Consider the following 12,648-nt stretch of genomic DNA (forward strand, 5'->3'; position numbering starts at 1 on the left):
TTGCTAACTCACCTTGATCCCATGTGATCTGACCTTCCAGACCAGCCTACCATGCGGTAGCTTGTCAATGACCTTGCTATGGTCTGAAGAAGGGTCTCGACCTGAAACATTACCCATTCTTTCTCTCCACAGATGCTGCCTGTCCCGCTGAGTTACTCCAGCATTTTGTGTCTACCAAAGACCTTGCTAAAATCTATGTACATAAAATCTACTGCACTGCTCTCATCAATCTCATAATTTTCCATTATATTCATTGATGCTTCTTAAAATTTGAATTAAAGCACAGAATCTCTTCAATTCTAGGTCGCCAAGTTATCCTCCGCCTGGATGTGGCAAAAGCAAATCAAAACTGAAACCAGAGCAAGATGGAATTCCCAAATCTCAGAAACTGCTCAAGAGGAACTGTTCCAATTCTGCAAAAGTGGAAGATGGTTGTGATTCCAAACCTCACAAACCTATTGGCCGTTCATTTTCCAGTGATCCCAGAACTGATCAGACTAATTCGTCAAAGCCACATAAACTTTTAAGTCGATCATGTTCTGCCACCATGAGGCTGGATGAAAACCTTCCTTTGAAGTCCCACAAATTACTGAGCAGGACATGTTCTGGTGACACCAGATGCGAGCACAACAGTGCACCAAAACCACATAAACTGCTGAGCAAGTCTTGTTCCAGCACTCTGAAGACAGAGGACACAGATGGACTGAAACACCACAAACTGCTGAGCAGATCTTACTCCAGCAATGCCAAAGTGGGTAAGACAGAGCTGTGCAAAGAGCCCACTTCTGAGGGTAGAAGACTCTCACTTACCTCAGGTCTCATTGGCATTTTAGCACCTTCCTCTTCATCACAGCCCACAGTACGTACTTACCTGATTGTGATTTCTCTATTTTCCCTTGGTGTGAATTCAGTGAAGGGATTTCATATGTTCCAGAGATTAGTATTAACAAAAATCTGCAGGAAGTTAGGAAATTAGTTTGCCTTATCTGAAACATTTAGATTCAGGACGCCATCAACATATACGTAAAAATTGAGTTGCAGCATTAAAGTTGGAATTTGATTATCCAGATTGTTGTATACATCTATTGAATTTAGATCAATAATGCAGATACATTAAATATTTTCAGCTTAAAATAAGATTTTGATCTATTTGCAACAATAGTGTAGGCATGTTTAAAATCACAGAGTATCCCAATATTACAGCAGTGTGGAGCAAGATTTTGTACTGTCACAGATATTTGTGTTGGCTTTAGGGGGTGATAGAGGGTTGATATTTTTGGATATCATTGTGATACACTCTCTGGAGAAACATTGGTCTCAATAATTTCCCCTCTCCGACAACATGCCTTCTATTGACTCAGAAGTAAACAACTTATACAGCAGCATTCAATGTTTACTTTGGTAAAAAGGTAAGAAAGGAAAGGGGCACCAGTGTTTTCAGCCATTTTGTGTTTCTTTGCTCAATAATCCTTAATACCTTTGGTTATCAGCATTCTGATGATTACTGATTAACAGTTAGATGAGACATCAATTGTTGTCCCTGGAAGGGGGTTTCCAATTTCTACCTCCCTCTTTCTGTAGAAGTAATTACTAACTTTGTTCCTGAAATAGGTTTTACTTGCCCCTTTTCCTTGGAAATGGAAATAGATGCTATCTATCCTCGCAGCAAAAATAGTCTCTCTCCATTCCACCTGTTTCTCTTAAAGACCCCAAGTTTGTGATCAGTAGCAGGGAGATACATTTAGGAGCACAGGTTTGGATCTTTAAATTCTAAGTGCATTTATCTATTTGGTAGAAATGCTGCAACATTAGTGGACTACATTCCTTATTCCAACACATTCACCTACATTGATTGAGGGATAAGATATACATGCATTTTCTGAAAGATAAAGATATATGTGCATTTCTGAGGGATAAGATATAAGGTATTCATTTGTATAGACATGGGCTGATTAGGGATATCTATCAAGGTTTTGTACAAGATCGTGTCTCTAGCGTCATACTCATTTTTTTTTTTAAGATGCGACCAAATCGCTTGATGAAGGCAGAGCTGTAGATGTCTATATGGATTTTAACAAGGCACATGACTAAGTTCCACATGGTAGGCTGCTCTGGAAGGTTAGATCATAAAGGATGCAAGGAGAGATAGCCGATTGGATAGAAAATTGGCTTAATGGAAGGAAGCAGAGGGTGATAGTGGAAGGTTGCTTTTTTGGACTGGAGGCCTAGGAATAATGGTGTGCCTCAGGGTTTGGTGCTGGGCCCATTGTTGTTTGTCATCTATATCAATGATTTGGATGAGAATGTACGCCATGATTAGCAATTTTGCAGATGACTCTCAAGTGTGTGGTATTGTAGGTTGTGAAGATGGTTCTCAGAACTGCAATAGGATCTTGATCGGTTGGGCAAGTAGGCTGAGGAATGTTTGATGGAATGTTTGATACAGAGAATTTTGGGACGTTTAACCAGGGCAGGACCTACACAGTGAATTGCAGGGCTCCGGCGAGTGTGGTAAAGCAGAGGAATCTAGGAGTGCAGATACATATTTCCTTGAAAGTGGTATCACAGATAGATAGGGTGGTCATGAAGGCATTAGGCACATTGGCCTTCATCAGTCAGAATAATGAGTATAGAAGTTGAGAGGTTAAGTTACAATTGCACAAGACATTGGTCGGGCCACATTTAGAGTATTATGTTCGGTTTCGGTCACCCGAGGGTGCAGAGACAATTTATGAGAATGTTGATAGGACTCAAGGGCCTGAGCTGTAGGGAGTGGTTGAGCAGACTACAACTTTATTCTTTGGAGCAGGGGGAGATGAAGGGTGTTCTCATAGACATGTATTACTGTAAATTATGAGAGGAATAGATAGTCCAAATGCACAGAATTGTTTACCCACAGTAAGGGAATCAAGAACCAGAGGACATAGGTTTAAGATGAGAGGGGAAAGATTTCATAGGAACCTCAGGGGCAACTTTTGTACACAAAGGGTGGTAGGTATTTGGTACGAGTTGCTAGAGGAGGTAGTTGAGGTAGGTACAAACACAATGTTTAAAAAAACATTTGGACAGGTGCATGGTTTTGAAGGATATGGGCCAAACGCAGGCAGATGGTACTAGTGTAGATGGGGCATGTTGGTAAGGATGGACAAGTTGGACCAAAGACACTATTAGTCTATGATTGTTATTAATAGTAATTTCAACCCCAGAGTGTCATGAACAAACCATCTAAAAGGTTAAATTAAACACCTGTTAAAGTTTGATTTTTAAAACTCTCAACTTTGTTTATAAATCCCGATGTGGTCTCCCTCCACCCTCTTTAACCTCCTTCCACACCACAACCCATCTCTTTGAGCAGGCCTTTGATCATTTGCCTCAGTTTCTCTTTAAGGAACAGTGTCAAATTGTGTTTAATTATATCCATGTAAATCACTTTGGGCTATTTTGCTACCTTAATGCTTCTACATAACTACAAATGATGGTTGTTGTTCCACAACAGCTTCTGTATTGGTTGGTCTCATGGAAACCACTGTGTAAAATGCTGTGTACACAGCCAGCATCGCTGCAAATTCTTGCTGACTCAGCAGGGCACGCGTTTACAGCTATGAGTAACACGCTGACTGAGAGACTAAAACATCAAATTTCCATCTGCTCAGCCTTGGACCAGATAGTTTGGCTCTGAGTTCTACACAGCTGATGTATCTATATATTTGTCTAGGTATAGTGTTATTGCAGCTGTGTCTTTTCATGTTGAATCTTTAGTATGAAGGGCTTTAGTGATATTTTTCATCTACTTTCACCATTGAAAGATTTAAAGGAAACATGCAATTTATGTTAAAATGCTTAGTGGAAAATGAGATTGTTACTAATAATAATTTCAACTCAGAGTTGAATCCACCAGCTACCCCACAGCCTATCACTCTTTATTAGGGCACGTTAGGAGTGTGCTGGATTGCATGCTGCTTCCCTGAGTGTTCCATCATCAGTCAAAATATGTAGCACAATGCAAGGTAAAATAAGCCCAATTGATTTGGTACACCATAAATAACCATAAACATTCACTTCCTACATGCCAATGCATAATGGCTGCAGTGTGCATCATCTAAAAATTCACTGCAGTTACTCTCTCAGGCTACTCTAACAGAGGGAGTAAGATGAGCAGGCAAGGACTCTATTCCATGGAGCGCAGGAGGATGAAGGGTGATCTTAAAGAGGTGTATACAATTATGAGAGGAACAGATAGGGTGGATGCGCAGAGACTCTTGCCCAGAGTAAGAGAATCGAGAACCAGCTGAAATATGTTTAAGGTCAGGGGGGATAGATTTAATACGAACCTCAGGGGTACCTTTTTCACACAAAGGGTGGTAGGTGTATGGAATGAACTGCCGGAGGACGCAGTTGAGGCAAGTACTGTTGCAATGTTTAAGGGACTAGTGTACATGGGGCATGTTGGTCTGTGTGAGCAATTTGGGCCGAAGGGCCTGTATCCACGCTGTATGACTCTATGACCTCCCAAACCACCAATCTCTACCTGCAAAAGGAACAAATTCAGCAGGTGCATGGAACATCGCACCTGTAGGTTTCTTTTCAAGTCACTGACCTGACTTGGAAATAAGATTGCTGTTTCTTTATCAATGCTGGGTGTAAATCTTTGACTTCCTTCCATAAAATTACTGTGGGAGTACCTCCACCAGAAGGACTATGAATCATAGAATCATGGACAGACAGCACAACAGTGAGTTACTACATCAGTGCTCCAGTGACTTGGGTTCAACCCTGATCTCCAGTGCTTTCTATGAGGAATTTGTACATTCTTCCTTTTACTTCATTGGTTTCCTCAGGGTGCTCTAGTTTCTTCCAACATTTCGAAGGTATGCAGGTTGGTGGGTTGATTGGCCACTATAAATTGTACTTACAGTGTAGGTGAGTGTTAGAAGCTGGAGAGGGAGCTGATGGGAATGTTTGGCAAGTAATATATGGTATGAATGTAGGTTTGGTGGAAGTGTGTGCTTGATGGCCAGTGCAGATTCAATAGGCCAAAGAGGTTGTTCAGCAGCTGTCTGACACTGTGATTGCAGTCGTTCAAAAGCCAGCTTACTACCATCTACTCAGTGCAATGGACAGAGCCACTAAACTTGGCCTTGCAGGTAATGCACAGATGCACGGAGAAAAGACACTCAAATAATGCAATATTGTGATTACCTATTAATTAAATTGTGTTTTACATTTGATAAATCTCATCTGTTGACAGGCAATTGTTGTATCAGAAATATTGTGGACATTTCACTGGTTAAAAGGCAGATTTTCAAAGATCATCCGCTGAGAAGAGTATAGAAAGCAACTATGGCTGAATTTACCTCTGGACTTGTAATGATGGGTGAACTGTAACTCTGTTGCTTCTTATGTCCTTGCGGAGGAAAGCCGTGAGTCTGGGACTCCTATTCTGAGCCTAATGCCCCTGTCCCAGTTAGGAAACTTGAACGGAAACCTCTGGAGACTTTGCGCCCCACACAAGGTTTCCGTGCGGTTCCCGGAGGTTGCAGGTGGTTACCGGAGGTTGCAGGTAGTGGAAGCAGGTAGGGAGACTGACAAAAACCTCCGGGAACCACATGGAAACCTTGGGTGGGGCACAAAGTCCCCAGAGGTTTCCGTTCAGGTTTCCTAAGTGGGACAGGGGCATTACCTTTTTAAATGCATAACAGAAGTTATGAACTTTCTCAGCAGACTAGAGTAAATTCATAAGTTATAGGAGCAGATTTAGGCCATTTGGCCCATTCAATCATGGCTGATCTATCTTTCCATCTCAACCCTATTCTCCTTCCTTCTCCTCATAACCAGTGCTGAAGTTGTGCTGAAGGGCCTGTTTCAATGCTGTATGACTGACTCTATATAGGAGAAAAAAGATCGTTTTGAGTCAGGTCAGGGTTGTGAGAGAGTATTCATGAGGTTTCAACAATAGCTTTGCATTTGGAAAGCAAAATATTTCATGCCATCCCAAAAAAATTTTCAAGATATTGAATATACTTTTTCATAAAAAAATATATAAAATGCTGGAAACCATATTGGTGCCTTAGCTGACATAGTTTCTTCATTAGGATAAAAAATGTTACATCAGAAAGCATGATGGCTCAGTCAGGAGCTCTACCTAATCCAAGTAACTTTCTTCAGATGAAAATCCTAGGTGGAATGGTTCCTCCAATTATGATCGAATGGGCAAACTCTGGATTTTTCTTGATGAATTGAGAAATGTAATTTGCTATTAGCATGATTACTGTTGGACTTAATGGTCACATTTATTATTCTCTTTTTGTTCTTTTTTTCCCTTTAGTCTGGCTTTAATGTGAAAACACTAGTATCAAGGGAGCATGGATTTCTCGTGCAGGTAAGGAGCTTATCAGCATTATTTCTTCCAACCATTAACACAGCTGTTACTTTCATGTAATTAACAAGACCTTATTCTGTTCAGACAATTGAATACGCAGAGCAGCGCATACCGGTCCTCAACGAATACTGTGTCGTGTGTGATGAGCCTCATGTCTTTCAGAATGGACCAATGCTACGGGTGAGTGGAACGTGACTTCCATTTACTTTAAACTTAATTATGTGTTTCAATGCAGTGTGCACTCAGTGACGAAAATGTACATGATTGAGAAAAGAAACAAATTAATGTGTGTTGATTTTTTTTTTGCTCAGCAGCTGAACATCAGAAATGTTTTTTTGAATTACTTCACTGCCTGCTTCTCATCGAACCATAGAAACGTAGAAATATAAGTGCAGGAGCAGGCCTTTCGCCCCTTCGAGCCAACACAGCCATTCAATGTGATCATGGCTTATCATCCAAAATCAGCACCCCATTCCTGTTTTTTCCCCATATCCCTTGATTCCGTTAGCCCTAAGAGCTAAATCTAACTCTCTCTTGAAAACATCCCATGAATTTGGCTCCACTGCCTTCTGTGGCAGAAACTTCTCTGCCACAGAATGCAGTGGAGGCCAGTTCACTGGATGTTTTCAAAAGAGAGTTAGATTTAGCTCTTAGGGCTAACAAAATCAACGATATGGGGATAAAGGAGGAACGGGGTACTGATTTTGGATGATCAGCCATGATCATATTGAATGGCGGTGCTGGCTCGAAGGGCCAAATGGCCTAATCCTGCACCAATTTTCTATGTTTCTATGCCCCTTCTCTCTTCCAGCTTTCTTTCCCACCCTCTGAAATCAATCCAAAGAAGCATTGTGACCTGAAAAGTCCCCTTTCAATGCACTCAATGGACGATGCCTGAACCGCCGAGTTACTCCAGCATTTTGTGTCTTTCTTTGATATAAACCAGCATCTGCAGTTTCTTGTTACCATACCTTAATCAAGTGCCTATTTCAAAAGCCATACAATTATAACTTCCCCTCTTCATCTAATTGTTTCTCCTTTGTAATATCTTCCATTACTAGAATTATTTTTCATTGCTTTTGATCTGTTTGCTGAACTACACATTTTCCTAGTAAAACATTGATAAGGGCAAGTTCGTCGATTTTAGTCATCACCATAGACTTATTCCACCTGTTTTCTGTTACAATCTCATCCCCAGGTCAAACAAGCACACTGTTCAGTCTCAGCATCTTCAAACAAAGTTTCCGACTCATATAATGCTTCTTCCTCCCTTCCTATTTCCCATCTGTGTTCAGTCTTGCTCTCATTGCCTTGCTTGCTTGCTTGTGGGGCTTTTGTCTCCACTCTCATGCTTCCAATAGTCTCTGTCAACCAATGTTTTCCTTGTTTTTTTGTGCCATGAGAAAATCCCTCCCGAAGAGCTTGGTCTTCTCCTATTTCACTTTCTTTGCAAGTTCTTTAAATCTCAGCACTTCGGCTAAACCATGGCAACATCTTTGGTTCAGCAGTCATTTTACCAGGATTATTTATTCCACACAATTCACAAAATCAAGGCATCCTCGTCTGTGGGTTGTTGGCATTCTATTTTAATCTTAGTGTTATTTTTTTTTAAATTATAGTACTATTACACATACATTTTGCACCGTTGGATCAGTTCTGCAGACATTTTCACTGTTTCGTAAGGTGCCATGATATGGAAACAGATACAAAATGCTGAACATCTAGGTGTTGGGAAACAGTGACCTTCAGAGCAACACCTGAACCAAGCTTCCTATGTTTACAGCACAGCGCAGTTTCACTGATGGCATAGCTGTTGGAGAACAGATAACACCTTGTGTTCGATCTATCATGGATATATCACTGTGGTAGAGGTGGGGCAATGGTAACAAACATAACTGCTGTGGTTGCAACTCAAATTAGTTATTTCCAGGCGGTAGTTGTATTTCATGGACCAAATAAAACAAAGAGGCTTCAAGTCTCACAATAATCATCTTAATTAGAAATGGTATTTGGACCAGACAGATTTATGTTGTGTTTTGTAATTCAAACTGATTTTTTTGTTTAATCTTAATTACAACCATGGGGCTTTAAGATGCTGTCTCAATTTAATCCTTTCAGATTTGTTACCTCTGCTGAGAGAACTATTCCTGATGTTAATGGAAAGACTTCATACATTTTCCATCCTAAAAGCATAAAAGCATTCAAAAAGAATATGTCACAATTTTGCTCGGGACAATTAAGGGAAATCTTCTTGCTATGTTAATCAATTGCTAAACACTTGTCAAGCAAAAGAAATCTGTCCTCAAAATGTCAGTATGTTTTTACTGTTACTTTGCAATCTCCAATACTTCTACCAGGAAATCACTCCGGTGCTGACATAACTAGTTCAAAAGAAATAGAAGATATTTAAGGTCTTGGAATTATTCAAATACTGTTGAAAGTTTGAAACATAACTGTCAGTTGAGCATAATTCAATAGTGTGGTCCCAATCCATGGGTCATCATTGTGTAATATGCATTTGTGCAAAGAGTGTAGAATAGTAAGATTAAACGAGAACTTACCAGTTTGAAGTTTGATCGTTATTTTATGAGGAGTAACGTTGAGGGAATACATGAAGAACCCTGCCAGGACGCATGCGTGCAATTCTCAGTGGGTGAGGTAGAAACTCAGTGGGTGAAGCAGCATCTATGGAGCGAAGGAATAGGTGACGTTTTGTGTCGAGACCCTTCTTCAGTCTGAAGCACCTTAACTCCATTTCACACTGGATTTTGGCAATCCCATTCTTTTTTCGAGGGTGACCTGATACACCATTAGTGATATATGCAATCATGTTTCAGTGCACCTAACATTGGCAAAATCTGACCTCTGGGTAAAGAAAGAAAGGATTGAATAAATGTATCAAGATGATTTTACATTTAAATGAAAGTATGTTCTTTGTTCTTTAATCGATTTGAAGGCCTCAACATTTAATTGGCAAATTATTTCTAAATTTCCTTGCATGTTAATAAATAATAAATGAGAGCTTCCTGGCTGGGGGGCTGCCAAGAACCATGAGGGACTCGGTGGGGGGGGGGGGAGAGGGAGGCACCGTGAATGAAGCGGGCCACCAAAAAAGTAGGGGAACCCGGTGCCACGTGTGGTAGCAGGCACTAGATAGGACAGGTCAGTGAACTTGTATAACTTTGGTACCTAAATGTAGCGACACTTGTGTACTGCCTAGGTGAGGTCTGCTACATGATGTTACTGGGTTATATGCAAAAAAAACAAAGCATTTCACTGTACTTAGGTACATGTGACAATAAAGTATTGTTTATTCATAGACATTTGTGCCATTAGTCATACCCACATTAGTAGATATGCTTCTGGATCACCTATATAGCATTTCAAAAGCACTGGTGAAACACCATCAATACTATCTCAACAAAATTCCCTGACTTCACCAACATCTGTGTCCTCTCCAGCCCAACATGGTCCTAAGCATTTTTTGTCAACAATGCTGGATTTGTGCACCCTTCACCAGATTCTCAACAAGGTCACTCTATTCTGAATTCTGTCATGGGAGGAGAACCCCCAGACTGACAGAGATAAGATTCAAGGATGTGCCGATGCTTCCCTGAAGAAGTGCAGCATCCCCAGTTCATGGTCCGTGACTCCTCAGAGTGGAGAAAGTGCATTCAGAATCCTAGAATCGAGAGGCTTTAAGTCATGCAATGGAAGAACATGGAAGCCCAGCGTAAATGTCAGTAGGAGTGCGCTACATCCATGCCTGCTTTATCACCCTTCTCCTGTCTCATCTGTAGAAGTGTCTGTGGTTCCCATATTGGCCTCATCTGGCACCTCAGAGTCCACCAAGCTACAGTGGAAAGTTGTTTTTCTTTTTGACAAAGGACTGACCAGATAGATGGTTTTAGCCCCATAAAACCACTGAATAAAAATTTAAACCCAACCTCAAAACCCCACAAAACTCCAGTTTTAAAAGCGATGGAACCAGATACAAGGCCACATGCACAACAGGCCCAATCTAAGCATGTGCCTATTATTGAAATATTATAACGAGGTTGGCCAACTCAAATCCAGTTTTTCCTCAGCTAGAGAGAGGAGAGTGGCCACAGCCTAGTTCTTTCCCAGCACGGCTGTGGACCTGGAAGAACAGGAGTATTTCCCCAGTGTGCCAATAACACCCTTTATCCTACACTCTCTAATCAGAATGTGTGTGTCACTAAAACCTCACTCACATCCTCATACAATGCCCCCTTCCTGAACTCTCTCTGGGCAATTAGATATGTAGGCTGAAGGAGAAACTGAGATGGAATGATTAAGTTGTATGGGTGTTAACCTTGTTGAGGTGTATAAAATCATGAGAGGAATAGATCAGGTAGATGCACAGAGCCTCTTGCCCAGAGTAGGTGAATCGAGGACCAGAGGACAGTAAGGGTGGTGGGTGTATGGAACAAGCTGCCAGAGGAGGTAGTTGAGGCTGGGACTATCCCAACAATTACGAAACTGTTAGACAGGTATGTTAGACAGGTACGTGGATAGGACAGGTTTGGAGGGATATGGGGCAAACGCAGGCAAGTGGGACTAGTGTAGCTGGGATGCGGTGGCAGGTGTGGGCAAGTTAGGCTGAAGGGCCTCTTTCCACACTTTCATTCTATGACTCTAAATTGGCAAAATCATGTAGAGAGAGAAAACAGGTGGGATTAATGGCATGGCATAAGAGACAGAAAAAAAGTGTTTAGAAATATTTGAAATTGAACTATCATTGTAAGAATAAACTGGAAAAAGGATTCCAAAATGCATTTTCAATTTATAATGTCAGGAGTGTATTACATTTGGACAATCGATAGTTAATATTCTGCTCTGATTATTATGTGTGAGGTCCTGCATGCTGAAAGTTATACCCTGCGAGTGCATTCATTCGATTAAATTCTTTAATCATTAGTCTGTGCTGTCAGACACACCATCACTCAGTCTGAAGAAGGGTCTCGACCCAAAACATCAGCCATTCCTTCTCTCCAGAAATGCTGCATATCCCGCTGAGTTACTCCAGCATTTTGTGTCTACCTTTGAGTCTATTCTTGCCATTCAATCACAGCTGATCTCTGTCTCCTAATCCAATTTCCATGCCTTCTCCCCATAAACCTTGATACCCGTTCTAATCAAGAATTTGTCTATCTCTACCTTAAAATTATCCACTGAAGGCCTCCACAGCCCTGTGTGGCAATGAGTTCCACACGACCCTCTCACTAAATAGGTTCCTCCTCACCTCCTTTCTAAAAGAGCACCCTTTAATTCTGAGGCTATAACCTCTGGTCCTGGACACTCCCATCAGTGGAAACATCCTTTCCACATCTACTCTATCGATGCTTTTCATTATTCTGTAAGTTGCAAATAGAAACTGCCCTCTAGTGGGCATATTTTTAGTTTCCCACACAACAGTACCTGGGAAGCAGAGCTTTTATTTAGTGGATACTCAATATCTCAGTCCCAAAGGTAAAAGTTTACTTATTACTAGGAATTGGAAAAATTGATGGACCTCCTTGAAAATTAGTCAGGAATCTAGAATGTGTGGCATTATCTAAGCATGCCTGCAAGGTAACTGATTTTTCTTACATTGTTCAAATGTCTCCACATTAGGAATTAAACATTGCTGCTGAGAATTTGGAGCCCATCCAACTTTTTATACCCCCAGCTGTGTAGAAAAGTGTCTTGGAATGTGACATCTTCATTGATCCATTAAATAATTTAACAGAATTGTATAAAATACAACATTGACAGAAGGTATTTAAAAACCCACATAGGCACATTATATCTATCATTTATGTAATATGGCACAATAATTAACAGGTGGTGACGTTAGTCTTATTCTGCCTGCCTTTTTTCCATTGTTTCATCAACATTTAATGGCGCAAGGGGTTCAAAGGACAGTAAACAGCAATTTGTCACAACCCTGGAATATTGTTACATTTGAACCCGTGGATTTGATAGATCATTACCATTATTTCACCAACCTATATGTATTTTGACAAAATGAGGCTGAATTCATTTCTTGAATTTATGTGATATTCGAGTCAAATATCATTAAAGCAACAAGAAATTTCAATATAATTTGGAAATGGGATAAGAAGTAGGCTGAAAGGTAGGAGTCATGATGCTGAGTAACTAGAAAAGCTGATTAGATTGTTGAATAGATTGCTTGGGCATCCATTCTTTTTAATTTATATTTATGAACTCTGTTCAGAACCTCAGTGCAAATGCTTTAAATTACC

The 12,648-nt window shown here is 40.6% G+C and overlaps 1 protein-coding gene across 2 annotated transcripts in view; it reads left to right on the plus strand.

The window, feature by feature from the left end:
• parp8 (poly (ADP-ribose) polymerase family, member 8) overlaps positions 1–12,648 on the plus strand; it is a 404,781-nt gene that overhangs the window by 311,158 nt on the left and 80,975 nt on the right. For both annotated transcript variants that reach the window (XM_055633843.1, XM_055633852.1), the window contains 3 exons: positions 304–859; positions 6,326–6,379; positions 6,464–6,559. In XM_055633843.1, the coding sequence (XP_055489818.1) occupies positions 304–859; positions 6,326–6,379; positions 6,464–6,559 (706 nt within the window). The remainder of the gene's footprint in view (positions 1–303; positions 860–6,325; positions 6,380–6,463; positions 6,560–12,648) is intronic.

This window comes from Leucoraja erinacea, chromosome 1 (assembly GCF_028641065.1).
Source record: "Leucoraja erinacea ecotype New England chromosome 1, Leri_hhj_1, whole genome shotgun sequence".
In the NCBI taxonomy this organism is placed as follows: domain Eukaryota; kingdom Metazoa; phylum Chordata; class Chondrichthyes; order Rajiformes; family Rajidae; genus Leucoraja; species Leucoraja erinaceus.